The sequence below is a fragment of the Photinus pyralis genome, unplaced genomic scaffold (genome assembly GCF_008802855.1).
Source record: "Photinus pyralis isolate 1611_PpyrPB1 unplaced genomic scaffold, Ppyr1.3 Ppyr1.4_LG3b, whole genome shotgun sequence".
In the NCBI taxonomy this organism is placed as follows: Eukaryota; Metazoa; Arthropoda; class Insecta; order Coleoptera; family Lampyridae; genus Photinus; species Photinus pyralis.
The window spans coordinates 19,166,719-19,183,272 of record NW_022170510.1 but is presented as its reverse complement, the minus strand read 5'-3'; the positions used below and the strand labels follow the sequence as shown (position 1 = coordinate 19,183,272).

Below are 16,554 nucleotides of genomic sequence, written 5' to 3'. Positions count from 1 at the left end.
AAACAATTAATATACTTACAGTACCTACAGGTAGGTACTCATTGCTAAAAACATGTGCGTGATGCCGTGATCTTTAGTAATCCGAAATCACTTATAATTGCACAAGAGGTTTGTATTGTACCGAGTAAATTTGAGCTGTTTAGGTAATGAAAATCTGTTGCCTAGCAATTACACGAAAAAAACTGTCAACTAATAAAAATGCGACAACTTAAGACCTTCTGCAAGGGCACCTCTAACAAGCATTAAGCGGGTCACTCTGTAATTGGACGCATCCCTGTTTAGGGTCCAGAACAAGAGGGATAATAAATAAATAAATAGCTTATCGCAATAACAAGATAAGCCTTAGAATATAACGCGCAAATATGACGAGATGTTCCTACATTTTAACACGAGATTTAACACGTCATTTGACTTTTACAATTAAATAAACAAATCACAATAAACAAATTACAAGGCGATCAATTTAAATAAATCTTTAGCAATTATACAAAACAACGTTGAACTTTAAATTTAAGTAAAAATCGAACTCCGTATTTAATTCAAAACCAGTAACCAAATTTACATTAAAAAAATTAATGTGCCACATGCAGAATGACACATTATTATTATAGCGACCGAGGCCATACAAAACTTCAACATGACGTTGTTTACACTACAATGTAAATTGCTGATACTGGTACTTTAGTAGTACCAACGTATTCAATGGTAGTACCTACCTTTGCCAACCTAAATACGGTCTTTACCACAAATTCTTCGACGCAAACAGTTGCTTTTGCTATCCCGGGAAGGAAACCCTGCGAATGTTGATGAGTCACGCAAATTAAATAAAAAAGGATGAGATTTGGATTGTGCACTTATCTACCACGCATCGGAATTCAAAAATTCTTTAATAGCAACTCAATAAAGAATTTAAACTTTTTTTTATGTACAAATGTTACCAATATCGTTTGCCATTTTTCAGAGATATTGTTGCTTCGTCGCTTGGTCTACATGAGAAACTGCGTGCAGGTTGTGCACGGCTACGAAGTATACTTCCATAACCTACTAGATCGTTCTATTACTCAAAACACTACAAATATTAATGTTTGGGATCTGGGTCCACCCAGACAAAGACAGTGAGACCCAAAGTCTATACATCTCAAACATGAAAAAAAAACGTTGTCACAATTGCTTAAACCCTTTATGCAGTTATGGTGTTTACAGTCTGGTATGCATGCCTCCTGTTATTGCAACAGATTCTCCGGTTATGTAACTTGCATCTTGCGAAGCAAGGAATGCAATAACCCCTGATACTTCTTCCGGCTCTCCGCATCTGTAAAATTGATACATCAGTACGTTGTATAGAATCATATACGGACAGAGATTTCTCATTGGTATGGTGGTTTGATAAACCACACAGCCATAAATGATATGTACTTATCCTTGTACTTAGATAACAAAAGATAGAAGGTTATAGGTTGTACTAGGTACCTGTTTAGAGGCACGGTCCTAAGCGTCTCTTCCAAATCCTCAAGTAGCTACAATGAGATCGTGTCAATAGATTTAATTTTCACCGTTGAGTGAAATTATCACTTACTATTTGTGCAAAATTAGTTTTGATTGTGCCAGGAGCGACACAATTAACTCTTATATTGTATTCAGCAAATTCCCCAGCCATTGCTTTTGTAAGCATCAACAATCCAGTTTTACTGACACTATATGCAGCACCTACTACCTAAAATTCATTGAAGTTCAGTTTTAATCTAAGGTTTATTATTTACCTTAAACGGTTCGTATCCTCCTACGGAAGACATCAAAATAATCGAACCTCCTCCCCGTTTTTTCATTAATGGCAACACCTCCTTTGCAAGAAAGAATGTCGCCTTAAGATTTGTGTCCATAATTTTATCCCACATACTTTCAGTGCACTACAATGATTTAGAAGACGAGACATTGCAAGTAAAAGTACTATTTATTTACATTAATAATTTTACCTGGATTTGGATTAGCACCTGCGTTTTGTACCAAAATATCTATTCCTCCTAATTTTTCTGCCTAGAAAAGTTTCGATTACTTTGGTTGCTACTTAAATATAGTACGTAAGAATTAATGAGGTTATGTCGTGCGTATATTTATAAACGAGTTGTGGTGGCGTGGTGCATTGAGGCGAGTAACTATTCTTTTTGAATTGGGATGTCATTCATTACGACTCGCATCCGCGCACGCTTTCTCAGAATTAAGATGTGGTTAGACTTGGTACTGTATTTAGTATGACATATATCGAAATGTAAACAAACTACTCCTACCTCGTATAATAGCAGATTCCTATCCTCTTTTTTGGCAACATGACTAGCTAGTCCGATAACATCCAGTCCTTCATTATGTAACATTTTTAAGGCACTGTCAACATTTTCTTGTTTTCTACTGGAAATGATCACTTTAGCGCCCTCCTGAGCAAACTTCCGTGCTGTGGCTAGTCCAATTCTGAAATTAAATTGCGATCGTAAGCCTAAACAATTTGCGACTATTCACGCATTCTATACGGGAGAATTCGGTTTAATGTTTTTAAGGAAGGTTCACGTGCGTTAAGCTGTTTCCCCACATTAAATAACCGAAACGCCTTTAACACAAGTGAGGGTAGCTTTCTAATTAGGATTTGAATTTTTCGAAAAAATATGTAAAGTACGCGAGTGTAAAGGTGCGTAATTGTTTTTCTGTACAGCGTCTTTTTAACTACCTGTATAGCTCCTCACAGTCTAGGCTAGGGTGTAGCTCAAATTTCTGCTGTTTAATAGCAATATTAGGTTCCGTTTCTTAGATAAAAACCACGGGCGTTAGAACTACCAAAATTTTCCCTTTTGAATTGCATGAAATTAAAAAAAGGTCTTGGATTGGTAGTACAAAAAGACATTAACCAATGAACGATTAAACATGCCCGTCGGGATGGGCGATCGGCTATTTTATAGAGTATTGGGAATAAGTTTTGCAGAAACGTTTAGTTAAGGTTAGCTTCATTACCACGGAAGCATACACGTCTCAGTAGCAAAAATAAAGTATAGCATAGTATAGGGTCCAAAATTCGTGTTTTGGTAGTATCGCGTGTTTTCTTTCATAATACAATTTGGGGGAAGTTTTTGGGTATAGAACTGCTCATTTACAAGTAAGAGTGGAAAAAATTTAAACCAAGTTCAGAAATTTAAAGCGTATTAATTAGAAAAGATCTTTTATATTGACGTAAGAAGCTTACGGGTTATCGTTACATTTAAAACAAGTCACGAGTAGCCGTCGATCGAATACAAAAAAAAGAGGGAGACATTTTAGTGCCTACGTCGTCTATAAAACTTACCTTTAACCGCTCAAAGCTACCAGAGCATATCAAAGCAGCGTACCTAATATTAAAAGTACGACCATACATACCAAAACCTATGAAATGTTTCAAATGCTTGAGTTACGGGCACTTATCAAAAACCTGTACAAAGGACGAAATGTGCGACTGTGGAAAACCAGCGCATAGTCAAGACACTGAATGCCAAACGCCGCCCGTATGTGTGAATTGTCGCGGACCGCATACAACACGCTCGCCAAAATGTGGAATTTTCCTCAAAGAAAAAGAAGTCTGCAAGGTGAAAGCTACAATCAATCTTACCTTTAGGGAAGCCAGAACCATGGTATATAGCAAATCATACGTGATACCCAATAAATCTTACGCTGAACAGACAGCAACTTTCACCAAACCAAATACACCACTGCGAGGCCACGTGAAAGAAAACAACCTTTAAGAGACTGGAAAATGAATGTGCAAGCGGAAGATACAGAACTTTCAGAAACCGATACAGACGCCAGCCAAGTCTCACAAGATAAAAAGAAACCGAAAGGTTGGCCCCCGGGAAAACCGCGATACAATTTACGCAAGGATCCCGAGGTAACAACCTACGTGAGGAAAGAGCGCAAAAAAAGCATGTGATATAAAATGTGATAAAGAATTCGAACTGTGATATTTTTTTTTATGTTTTAATCGATGTCTATGTTTTTTGTATACTGTCCCTTATTGTTACGTATACTTACCTGTTATAATAACCTCGATTTACACTCTTATCTTTAGTTTCAAATTCCACAATATAAAATGACTTCTGAAGTAATCATACAGTGGAACATACGAGGTATACGAAATAAGTATGATGAACTAAGGCACCGATAAATGAACAAGGACCGCTAGTAGTAGTGATACAAGAAAGCAAGCTAAAGCCAAATGAAAAGTTTATATTCAACAATTACAATATTTATAAGACTGAAGCACTTATTGAAAATGGAGGAAGAAGTCACGGTCACGGTGGCGTGCTAACAATGGTGAGAAGTGATGTATATTGCAGCGAAATTGACATCAAAACTGAACTACAAGCGTGCGCTGTAACAATCTAATCTGTAAAAAAGATGCACATTTTGAATTTATATCTACCTAATCACTCCTGGACTCAGCGCCAGTTACATAATCTGATACAGCAAATCCCAAGGCCATGTTTAATACTCGGTGATTTTGACTGTCATAATCGAATGTGGGGATCTGAAATGAATACTCCAAAGGGTTTGCTTTTAGAAACCATCATCCAAGACATGAATTGGTGTTATTGAATAACGGCCAATGCACACATGTCAATGAGTCAAATGGATCGATGAGCGTAATTGATCTGTCACTAGCGTCGCCCAGTCTATCACATACGATAATATGGAAAATCAAGGAAGATCTCCATCACAGTGACCACTTCCCAATAATAATTCAATTAAATCAACAAAGATACACGTATAAATCCGAACGAAGGTGGAATGTGGCAAAAGCAAACTGGGAAGAATTTCGAAAACACCTACAAAACGTTAAGATTAAGGAAGGAAGGGCTCTATGCGATATCACAAATGCAATACGTCGAGCTGCTGATAAGACAATCCCGATGAAATCTGTAAGCACAAAAAAATGCCCAGTCCCTTTAGTAGGGGAGCTAGCACGAAATCCACTGAACGAGAATGATCAAAATTTTAACCGATGGAGTTCCATTTTGCCCTATCAGAGTATGCTAAAATCGATCGTCTGCCGCCTCAGGTCATACGACTTAAGGCGCTGCGGGTACTTCTTGTGGTACCAATTCTGAAAGGTTGTTTTTCGAGAAAATAAGTTATACACCAAATGAAAACGTTGATAATAGCTCTTAAAAAAATATTTAAAAAAATCGCGCGCATTTGATAACTCCATAAAAAAACAATTCTTAGTCGGTTTTTCACAAACTTTCTACGGATATAACTAGGTTACGGTTGGACGAATGAAGCTGATTTTTTTTACAGACTGATGATGGGTACTACTAATGACTTAACGGTGTTTCGATTTTAAATTTTTTCTCTAATTACAAGATTATCTTATTATCTTAACATTATAAGATATCTTATAATTAGAGAATAAATTTAAAAAAGAAACACTCTCATAGTCATTGGCTGTACCTATCATTAATCTGTAAAAAAATCAGCTTCATTCATCCAACGGTAACCTAGTTACATCCGTAGAAAGTTCGTGAAAAACCGACTAAGAATTGTTTTTTTACGGAGTTATCAAATGTGCGCGATTTTTTTAAATATTTTTTTAAGAGCTATTATCAACGTTTTCATTTGGTGTATAACTTATTTTCTCGAAAAACAACCTTTCAGAATTGGTACCGCAAGAAGTACCCGCAGCGCCTTAAGTCATATGACCTGAGGCGGCAGACGATCGATTTTAGCATACTCTGATAGGGCAAAATGGAACTCCATCGGTTAAAATTTTGATCATTCTCGTTCAGTGGATTTCGTGCTAGCTCCCCTACTACTTGGTGGTCACCCGATATTGCTATAGCTAACAAAAAGAAAAAAAAACTCTTGCGATACTATAAAAACCACAAAACAATGGAGAATTGGATTGCATTCAAAAAAGCTCGTGCTGAGGATCGAACAATGAAACGCGCAGCGCAGCTAGAATCGTGGCGAAAATACACGTCCTCGATTAGTATACGTGCTACAGCTTCCGAAATGTGGCGAAAGAGGGAATAATGGGGACACGTACCCGACCAATGGTACCGCCTCTAAATATTAAAGGAAACATAGAGAACAACCCTGAAGTGACATGCAATCATCTAGGCGAATTCTTTCAAAGCGTATCATGTGACAAGCAGTACACGCGTGAGTTCCAAATCGCAAAAATGGAGGAAGAATCACAACCCATAGACTTTGGAATCAATGATACAGAAATATTATATAACGAACCATTTACTGCACTGGAGCTCGAGAGAGTGCTTAACAAAAACAAGGAATCCGCACCTGGGAAAGACGGCATAACCTACAGTATGTTAAACAATTTGACACCAGAAATGAAAACAAAGCTGCTGGAAATGTACAATAGCATATGGAAAACCGGAGAGTACCCTACCGACTGGAAAACTACAACTGTGATACCACTCCCCAAAGAAAACAAAGACATAACTAAAGCAGAAAACTATAGACCAATAACACTCTCTTCATGTCTTAGTAAAACCTTTGAGTGTATGATAAATTACAGGCTGACAGCAGTACTAGAGAGAAAAAATGTATTAAGCAGGTACCAAGCACACACTGGCGGTATTCTTTGACATAGAAAAAGCTTTCGACACAGTGTGGAGATACTATGTTCTGAAAATGCTTAAGAAATGGAATTTAAGGGGTAGACTACCGAAAATCATACAAAGCTTCTTAGAAAATAGAAGTTTTCAAGTTCGAGTGGGGAACGTATACTCAAAAGTATATGAACAAAAAAACGGTATACCCCAAGGATCCGTCTTCAGCACGACGCTATTTGTTATAGCAATCAACGGTGTTGCTGATAAAATTAACGAGCACAGTCAATCCTTGTTATATGTCGATGACCTGGCAATACTAGTAAATGGAACTGACATAACGGAAATGGGAACAATTTTGCAAAGAGACGTAAATGAAATCTCCTCGGAAGCTGAAGCACGTGGGTTAAAGCTATCCTTGACAAAAACAAAAATGATGCACTTCTGCAGATTAAGAAAGAACCATCTTGAGCCCGATATATATCTAAACGGTCACCTAATTCCGTACACAGCAGAACTTAAATTCCTCGGACTAACCTTGGACAGGAAACTTACCTGGAAAGCACATATCGAAAAAGTAGTGGCTACAACGAAATTAACACTTAATCGATTAAAAGTCCTGTGCAATTATACATGGGGTGGGGATAAGGAGTCGCTAAGTAAAATAGTAAATGCATTAATCCGAGGGAAGCTTGAATATGGTAACGTAATATATAACAACGCAGCCAAAAGTCATCTTAGGAAAATCCAGAGTATATGGAATCAAGCCTTACGTCTTATTACAGGTGCGTATCGGACGTCACCAATAAGTTCACTGAATGTGGCTGCGAATTGTGTTCCTTTTGAGCTCAGATGTATGGAGAACAATCTTAAATACGGGATAAAAATACTTAACAAAAAAGACCACTACCTGCACTCGATCATATCGGAACCGGAAATGCTGGATAAGTATGAATGGGCTCAAACAAGAACCATACCTGCGATTGTAAATATACATAATCAATTAAGGATGGAAAATCTAATTCTAAATACATGGGCAGCAGGAACTGATACGTACGACTGGAAGATACTTCAACCGCCATTATTCTCATTCAGTGAAGTAAATGCAGACGAAGTCCGTAAACGTTTCATTGAAATTAAACAAAACAACGAAGGAAAACTAGTTATATATACCACGGGCCAAAATCTACCAACGTACAAAAGCGCCTCGGTACTCATAGGAGACGAAAAAACTACATGGAAACTCCCAAACGAAAGTTCATCTCTAACAACAAGCCTAGTTGCCATACTCAAAAGCCTAGATGCAATAACCAATAACACACACAGTGTTGTGATATGCACTACGTCTGAAATGGCCCTAGTGAGTCTGAAGGAAACATTCAGTACCAATGCGTTAACTAAACAAATTCTACAAAAAATTACACAACAAATCGCTAATAATATAGATATACAAATAATCTACACCCCAAAAGCACTAATATCCGAAGAAAGGGGGCTCTTAATAGGTCAGACCCAAAATGACATAGCAACCATCGAACAATATCAACTTGATGATGTAAGGAAACACGTACGATGGAAAATAAAAACCAAATGGCAAGAGGAATGGGAAAGTACTCAGACACAATTGAGAAAGGTAATACCAGGCGTGAGATTACTTCCTAAATTAAATCAATATAGTAGGAACAAACAAGTAAAATGGGTGCGAATAGCCATTGGACACACCAGAGTAACTCACTCATACCTGTTGTTGAACAAAAGTAAGCCAAATTGCCCTCAATGTCGAGGAGAACTCTCGATACAGCACATAATTGAAGAATGTGAGACCCTACGTGAATATAGAGAGGAGTACCGCATCACGAATGACATAAAACATAACCTAGCAGAAGATACTTTTGGAAACCTATTAAAATACCTGAAAGCTATACATATTCTGAAAGAGATATAGTATGACTGCTCACCCGCAAGAACATTCAATGACCTTAGCAGTCGAAATTTCTTGCAGCTCAGAGCTATAAAAAAAATGTCTTTATTAAATGTATTTACAAATACATTTAAAGGCGAAGTTCAACTTCAGTACCTACTTACCGGAAATAGAACAAAAGAAAAAAAGAACTGTTGCAACCTCGGTTGCACCGTAGTTGGTCTTCCACTTAACCCGTACATTTAACTTAATAAAAAACAAAAATCTCAGCGGCAGCATATAAAATTTAAATTGTAAATGTTCACGTTCGGTGTATCTGTTACATGACAGAGTTTTGTAAAGTCAAAAGATGCCAGGGAAGATGCCTTTTGCATTCCCGATAAAAGGGCCGTTCGTTCAGGTTTTTTATATTGGGTGAAAAACTGTTATATAGCAAAGGAAGGTGATAAGAAAAAGACTTTTCAGATTCGGATGTATTGTGCTGTGGAGGTGAAATCTGTCCTTTATTACGAATATTGAGGTTGTGGACATTTGTTCTAAATGTGATTTTGTTGTATAAATAAGGGGGGGGGGGGGTTTTTGTACTAATAATGCTATGAAAAAGCCGCAAACAATGCAATCTTCTTATGTTTCCAATATCTAACCATTTCAACTCTTAAGTTTGTGTGAGACGTGCTGTAACAACTGTTACAATTATTTTAAGATGGATTCTCAATGAATAAAGAAAAGTGGTCAATAACAGCACTTACCTTGTGTCTGCTTTGGTTCTTAGTTACAATAATAATATGCCTCGACTAATATTTAACTCAGGGTTGAGATGCTCTTTCTCGAGTGTTTTACAATTCACTGCTTCGATAAAAAAAACTATAATGCGAAAAGACAATACCGGTATAATTTTCTTCAATGCTTTTTAAATCAAATTCTAAATTCTAACTTATTGCTTCTCTCCCATACAACTAAATATTACTTATACCTCGCTTACTCTAAACAATCGAATACTCTAATACAAATGATACCTATTTACTTTAAAACATCAGAAACGCAGAAAGGTTTTTTGTTTCTTTTATACGCATAAATGAATACCGAAATCGCGAGTACACCATAAAATTGTTCAGTACTTATCTCTTTTTATGTCGCCTTCACATGGAAGCTCGTCTTCGCCTGCCTGGGTCTGACTCCTAGTGCGGCTCAGACTCCTTGAATTTCGTTGATGTCGGTAACCTCCAAATAGATTGGTTCGAATGTCGATGCCTACTCGATCTTCTTCAGGTGAAAACAACACGCCAGCCTGTAAACAAATCGCTGGCCCCTTCAAGGTAAAACAATCGCTGGCAATAAAGGTGAAAGTTTCCCAGAATGGGATTGCGAACTGCCTTCACGTGGAAAGTTTTCTGCTCTTGATGGCGTTGAACTCACATCTGATTGCGTCACTATTGCACAATACTTATTATCAGTTATTTTCGCGTGTAAAGGTAACGAATTTTATACTCCGACACGTAGAGCAGTTTCACTGTATTCCTACCTAAAAATATGCACGCTAAAGATATTCTCTAGGACAACAGAATGTTTTTTTAAGTTTTTGCTACAACCACCTTGACTTTCTCAAGCGGCCATCGCTCTCTTCTCCCCCTTTTTTTTATACCAACTTACTCACTAAACTCCCCAGAACTTATGTACAGTATGTTCCTAACTTAATTAACTAACAAATTGTTATACACAGTATGACAAAATGAACCAGCAGAAATGTCTGTGCTATTACAGTGCTCACGCCTTCTAATACCAAATATATATCTTAGACAGCTGTTTTGCACTCTAAGCGCTTACTAATGCACGGCCCATATAGTGTATCACAAAAATTAAACTTTGATAAGACGAGCGCCTCAGTTAAAATAACTTTTGTTGATTTGTAAAGGATGTGACGCGCACCATAGAGTAGTTTAAGCACTACTAACACTTTTTTAAAATTTTATTTTGCCTTTATTTTTGAGTGGACGGGGTTTCAGCCAACCAACCCAACCAATTTTATTAATGTGTTCCTCAAATTTCAACTGACGATCCATTATAACACCTACATTCCTGACTACGCCCTCAAACTTAAGAGCGGTATCCTTTAAAATTATTCGCAGCCCAGAAATGCCTTTATCGTACGGTCTTGCCATGGCTTTCCATTAATAAATTTTGCACAAAATGGTCCAATTTTACTTACCTATACGTTATAGCTATAGGGGCTAGCGGTGAATTTCGCGCCCGCTAGAGAACTCTACAGTTTTGGTCACCAATAGTCATCAGCCCTAAGCTCAGGATATCGTAGCATAGAACAGTCACACTGTCTGTGCGTACTTCTAAATTCCGAAATTAATGATTAAATTCATACTTTCTGCCTTCTTGCGGGCCATCAATAAAAACGTTCATAACGTAATTTAAAGTAGCCGCCATTTTGAATGTTTTGTTAGGAGAGCTTGGCCCCGGTCAGTATTATTTAAGAATAACCTAAAGATTAGTTACCACCATGTAGCAAAACTTTCATGCCATGTAATTCACACTTAGGCATTTATACCTACTACAACGAAAGGAATTAATTTCTACCACCCATAATCCTCCTCCTTGATCCCTTATCGTGATCGGATATACTCCCGTATATCTCCAGAACGGATTGTTGGGTATTCACAAAGGGGACGTCTGGAAGAAATATATCCATTGGTGATGTCAAAACTTTAAAAGCGAATATCTCAAAAACGGTTTGTCGAGTAAAGTACTCTCAAGGCAAAATATGCACAATGGAGTGTCGGAGGATTTTGAATGTATGTCTGGCGGTCTTCAAATGTTTGTATGTAATGGGCCTCCAACCCAACCATTTTCTAAGATATATCGGTTTAAAAAAATGCGCAAGAGTTGTGTACAATTAATACTTCTTTTTTATTGCCTGATAATTTTTTGTTGTATATTGTTGTAGAGAATTTTAACTACTTTGCATGGGTCTAAAGTTTCTGTAGTGTCACACTACGAAATGTTTGTAAAAATGTAAAAAATACAGCAAGACGTACCCCTACCTATAACGCCAACGCCAATATTACTACAAATTGTTTGAAGGAAATATTTAAGTAGATCTGGATAGCTACTAATGGCCCAATGAAATGGTGCCCTTGTTCTTCCGGTTTAACTCCACTCGACTTTTTTCCTGTGGACGGAATTAGAAGAAAAGGTTTTTTCAACATTGCCTCAAACCGCGGATGAGGTAAAAATCCGAATTAGAGAAGCTATTGCAGACATTCGCGAAGATTTATTGCACGGTGCGCACGGGCTAGAATAGAGGGAAACAAAGAACGTGGTGTTGTTGTCAGATTTACCTAAGTCCATCGCGACGGGAATTGATTGGAAACCTCAATTTACGGACATCCCTCGTAGACAACCAACGATATTTTATTTTTAATAATTGACTTCTCAAATGCGGGCATGATACGTTTGAAATTTAAATAATTTAATATTTGGTAATTATTTATGTATTTAGATTTTTGTGTTCTAATTATTAGTAGTTTACATGATTCCATGCTGGATTTTCAGATTTGGTTAGGTCTGTAGATCTCAAGTTTAAATGAGACACGAGATGAGACATCTACACTTTCTTGTTCATGGAGAGACAAGAAAGAGTGAGCAATATGCAATACTGTGTTTTTATCCTCCCCTGTTGACAGTTTTGGAGTCCAACGTGCACACACACACTGTTGCTGGACCCTCTTGATGATACAATCCACATCCCTAACACGTATCATATAACTTAAGCGAACGCTGTCCGTGTCGCGGAGTGGTGTCACGGGTAGGATATACTTCACGTTATACATAGCACGCACGCTGGATGTAGCATAATTGCTGCCAGTGGTAAACTGCGCTCTACAATACGTTACGGGGCATTACAATGAAACATTTTTGTTTTGTGTATCTATACTAGCCAGCGGCCAGCAGCGTAGTCGCTGGCATTTCTAGTCTAATATTATTCCCTTGCCAAAAATACTGTCAGCCAACGCAGTTTTTGCACGTCGAGATTTCACAGAGCATTTCCGTTAGAAATTTGACAATAATTCCTTGTTCCAAGCTGGAATGAAATGCATTCTTGTTCATAGCTAATGCCACTGGTAAACAGTTTTTTACAAGTCTAGTGTGGAGAGACGTTCGAGGGTTTAGTGCAACACAAACGTAACTACAAATATTAAGTTTTGAGATATCAACGATAAAAGAGTTTTACTACACTTCTTATTTAATTTTTGGGGCAATGTTAATTTTAGCAATGTAAAGCGCTTGCTTAATTGAAGTATCAATACGTAACATAAACCCTTATGACATATTATTAATTAAAAATTATTTTAAGGCATTGATATAATTTTTTTTTTCAAAAAACACACGAGTTACGTTTGTATTGCCCTTACCACAATTAGGTATCATTTTCAGTATATACGTTTATGTTTAAAAAAAATTAGTAAAAAAAATTTATTTTTAATAGTAATAAAAATCATAATACATATCTATTCTGATTCATCTTCACTGTCAACTGAAAAAAGTTTATTGTAAAAGTCGTGGTACTGCTGAGGTATGGTCTCATCGTTGTACAATTCTTGAAGATTTTTTAGTTTTAAAGGTTTAATAGGTAATGGTTCGTTGTAAATAGGTTTCAACAATTCCAGACCGCTCATTAATTCTTTCGCCATACGCCTTCTTTGATTTCGCCTTAACGTTTCAAATTTTCGAAATTCTTCATTTAAATCATATTTAAAGTAAATATGCTGCAAGTCATTTTTTCTGTACTGTATACACCGTATTTTAAGCCATTGTATACTATTCCCATCGGTGTCAATGTTCTTATTTTTTACAAATTGCTGTTGAATTAACCCAAAATCAAAAAATTTAGATTGTCCCATCTCTATAACCTCATACTTCTTACGTCGGGAAGCCATCTGTATAACGGAATACCAACCAGAAGGGTGAAATATGTTAATATTTTTTGCCTTGTTCTCAATTTGAGCGTGAACGGAATCACACTCCATGTACGAATGACCGGGTTCAAAAAAGAATTGAGTTATTATTGGAATATTAAATGACCTAATTGCGTAATAAAACATAGAGGTGACATTAATATTACGATTTTGACCGCCACACGTATCCGAAAAAAAGTAATGGGGTCTTCCATCTGAATTGGTTTCTAAATAATTCCATAAACAAGAGCCTATTTCGATTGATCCTCTGTTGGCTATTGATTCATGCCACATGTAACACTTTGCATCAGTAGTAGCCACATTAAACACTGTTAAATTATATACCGCATAACGTCTTTTGTAAAAGATTTTGTTGTTGTTGGTTTTGGGTACGTAACATACAGCTTCTAGATCAAACTCAGATAAAATACACTTTCCTTCTTTTGCATCTTCTTTTAAAGCATTTTTCATGTTTCGCGCACAATTTTTTTGTTTGAATGGTCCTCATGAGCAGTCTTTCTGTTGAGTTTTTCATTTTCGGATAAGTGATCGTACACAAAACATTTATCGCACATGTCTTTACGAGGGTGGTGAAAGTCTAAATTGAATTCCGTTTTAAATATATTTCTATATAGCCACAATTTTTCATGATGCATATCCGTTTCTTTACAGCGCTCAACGTAAAGGTCGTACATAATTTGAACATTTAGGTCAGAGGACAAGTACTGCTTACCAGTATCCTTTCTGCAATAGTGACTGGAAACGGTAGGAAAAGATCGTATGTGTTCACATATAAAATCCTTTGCAGCTGTAGGTCTTTTATTAGACGAAGACGCACGTCCGCGATTGTCAGGTTGCACAACATTATGTTGGTCTCTTTTAAGAATTGAGTTTCGAATAAATGTCTCAGAGATATTAAAAGTTCCCATAAAAAATGATCGACACACTTGCACTTGTTCATTATTTTTTACTAAAAAATACTGTTTTGTATTTGATCTTCGCGACTCTTCTTTCTTGGTTCTCTTTACGGCCTTTTCTGTTTCAGTTATTATCGAACTTATGTACATTCTTTGTTTATCCGTACTGCCGATGGCCCAGAAAGCTTCAAAAATTTGTTTTCTGGTGTCCTCAGGAAATGACGTATTACACTTTCTAGGACATCGGGAACAGTCGACAATTTTCATTGATCGTGCTGCAATTTTCTTGCCTTTGGCCGAAGTATAATCTTTTCCGTGTTGTCTACGATCTTTTCTAACTGATCTTATCCATTTACTTGGATCAGCTTTTCGACTACGTTTTCTTTTTTTTTCTGATTTTCCATCTTGTATCACTTCTTGAGTAGAACTTGTGCTTTCTTCTTGGTTGTCAGATGAACTCGATTGATTGCTTGGCACGTAGCTTTCACCGCTATCACAGTATACGTCCATCTCCTCATTGTTTTGCTGATCATGAATTTCAATAGCGTCAAGCTTCACTCCGTTCGAATCATTTTTTGCAGGTACAATACCGATTATTTTTCCTGATGATGCAGTTGAACTTGCCGATATATCTGTTAGTTGTCTGTCTGCGTTTAACCATTCTTGATCAACATCCGTAGTTAAACTTCTAGTAGGTAAAATACTACCTAAAGAAAATTCGTTTGTGATTAAATTACGTCATTATTACTATAACTTATAATCAAAATAAAATGCCTAGTAATTACCTTGATATGACTGCCACTGGTTCTGTGCAAGGCACAGTATTTTAGCCGTTCTAGACGTCATTTTTACACATAAAAGACACGGTTTCTATTCACTACCACTAACAACGACGTATTGGCGCGAAACACTAAAATAACCGTTTTTCGTTCAACCAGATTGCTTACTTATCAAAAATTTGTAAATCAACACAAACGGATGTCAAGTACGAACATAAGTCACGTTGTTTCATTGTAAGAGCAATACAAACGTATCTCTATTTACGCTTCTTTTGCTCTAAACAAATTAATATTTTATGACATACGTTAGACGCTATTTTCCTCTATACTTAAGTTTTAGTTAAAACCTGTATTGCACGACATAAAAGTGACCCTAACAAAGCGCAAAACCAACCTAACTCAAAAATGTCAAATTTGTAGTTACGCTTGTATTGCACTAAACCCTCGCGTTGTGGTGCAGTATATGATGACAACAACTTCTTCCCATGTGTGTTTTTTAAATTGAATTTAAATTTAAATTTGAACAGCCCTCGTAAATATACAAAAATAGGGCAAATTACATGGAAATTTCATAACATGACGTAACCAAGAGGTGCTAAAGCGGTGTTGTAAATTAGTTCAAATTTCATAAGCTTACCCCTGTGTTGATCCAGTAATAAGAGCAATTTTCCCTTTAAACCTCGAAGTTTGACTACAGCGTCTAATGCAGAAACACCCTATAATTTTTGAAACGCGTGTTAACCTATAAAACATTTTGCATAACCACTTGTATGTAACTGCGAGTGTAATAAGGCATCATTTATTTTTATTCCTATACAGGTTCCTCATATAAATTCATTTAAATACATAACGTCTAAGGTAATTATACACTGTTCACACTCGACCACGAACTTTGGATATTGTGGGAAATAATTATATTGTGCTTTATATGAGAATTACTGCAAAGGTAATTGAAAGGCTATTTTTTATCTGTGATTTCTGCCTGGTCACAAAAAGGATTTTGCACAAAAAATGAATTTTTTCTATTTCGGTGTCACAATGATGATTTTGTACAACTGTTTTCGACCGAAAACAGTTGTACAAAGACAGTGATTACTGATTATAGTCGTTTTTTTTGGTAACTCATCTCTTAAGTTGGCAGTTACTAGTTAGTACAAGTAGGTACTTCGTTGGGTACTTCCATGTTTGAACTTCAAAATGTCAGTCGTACTACGCTGCCAATCTAAAACTTAACGGCATAAAAAGTGTTCCCAACATAAAACATGTTAGTTCTAATGTTCCCTATAGTTTCTGATAATGATTTTTTTAAATTAAATTAAAGCACCGAAATAGAAAAAATAGTATGAAAAACGCGTGTTACAATGCTTTATTGTAATACTCCTATCTTGC

General features: G+C 36.6%; 1 protein-coding gene across 1 annotated transcript; it reads right to left on the bottom strand.

The window, feature by feature from the left end:
- Positions 1-868: 868 nt before the first annotated feature.
- Positions 869-15,963, bottom strand: LOC116167219 (dehydrogenase/reductase SDR family member 4-like). The gene is made up of 7 exons (XM_031482490.1): positions 15,803-15,963; positions 2,286-2,463; positions 1,960-2,034; positions 1,761-1,907; positions 1,577-1,714; positions 1,471-1,517; positions 869-1,312 (listed from the first exon to the last, which is right to left on the bottom strand). Exons 1-7 carry the CDS (start codon positions 15,916-15,918, stop codon positions 1,198-1,200), a joined length of 816 nt encoding a protein of 271 aa, XP_031338350.1. The 5' UTR covers positions 15,919-15,963; the 3' UTR covers positions 869-1,197.
- Positions 15,964-16,554: the final 591 nt, after the last annotated feature.

What these genes read in the sequence shown, in the direction of transcription:
- LOC116167219 (XM_031482490.1), bottom strand. Translation starts at nt 15,918, where the DNA reads ATGTTTTATAGGTTAACACGCGTTTCAAAAATTATAGGGTGTTTCTGC. An exon ending in ATTACTGGATCAACACAGGG is followed by an intron (nt 2,464 to 15,802) that starts GTAAGCTTATGA and finishes ATTTAATTTCAG; the next exon opens with AATTGGACTAGCCACAGCAC. An exon ending in AAACTAATTTTGCACAAATA is followed by an intron (nt 1,518 to 1,576) that starts GTAAGTGATAAT and finishes ATCTCATTGTAG; the next exon opens with CTACTTGAGGATTTGGAAGA.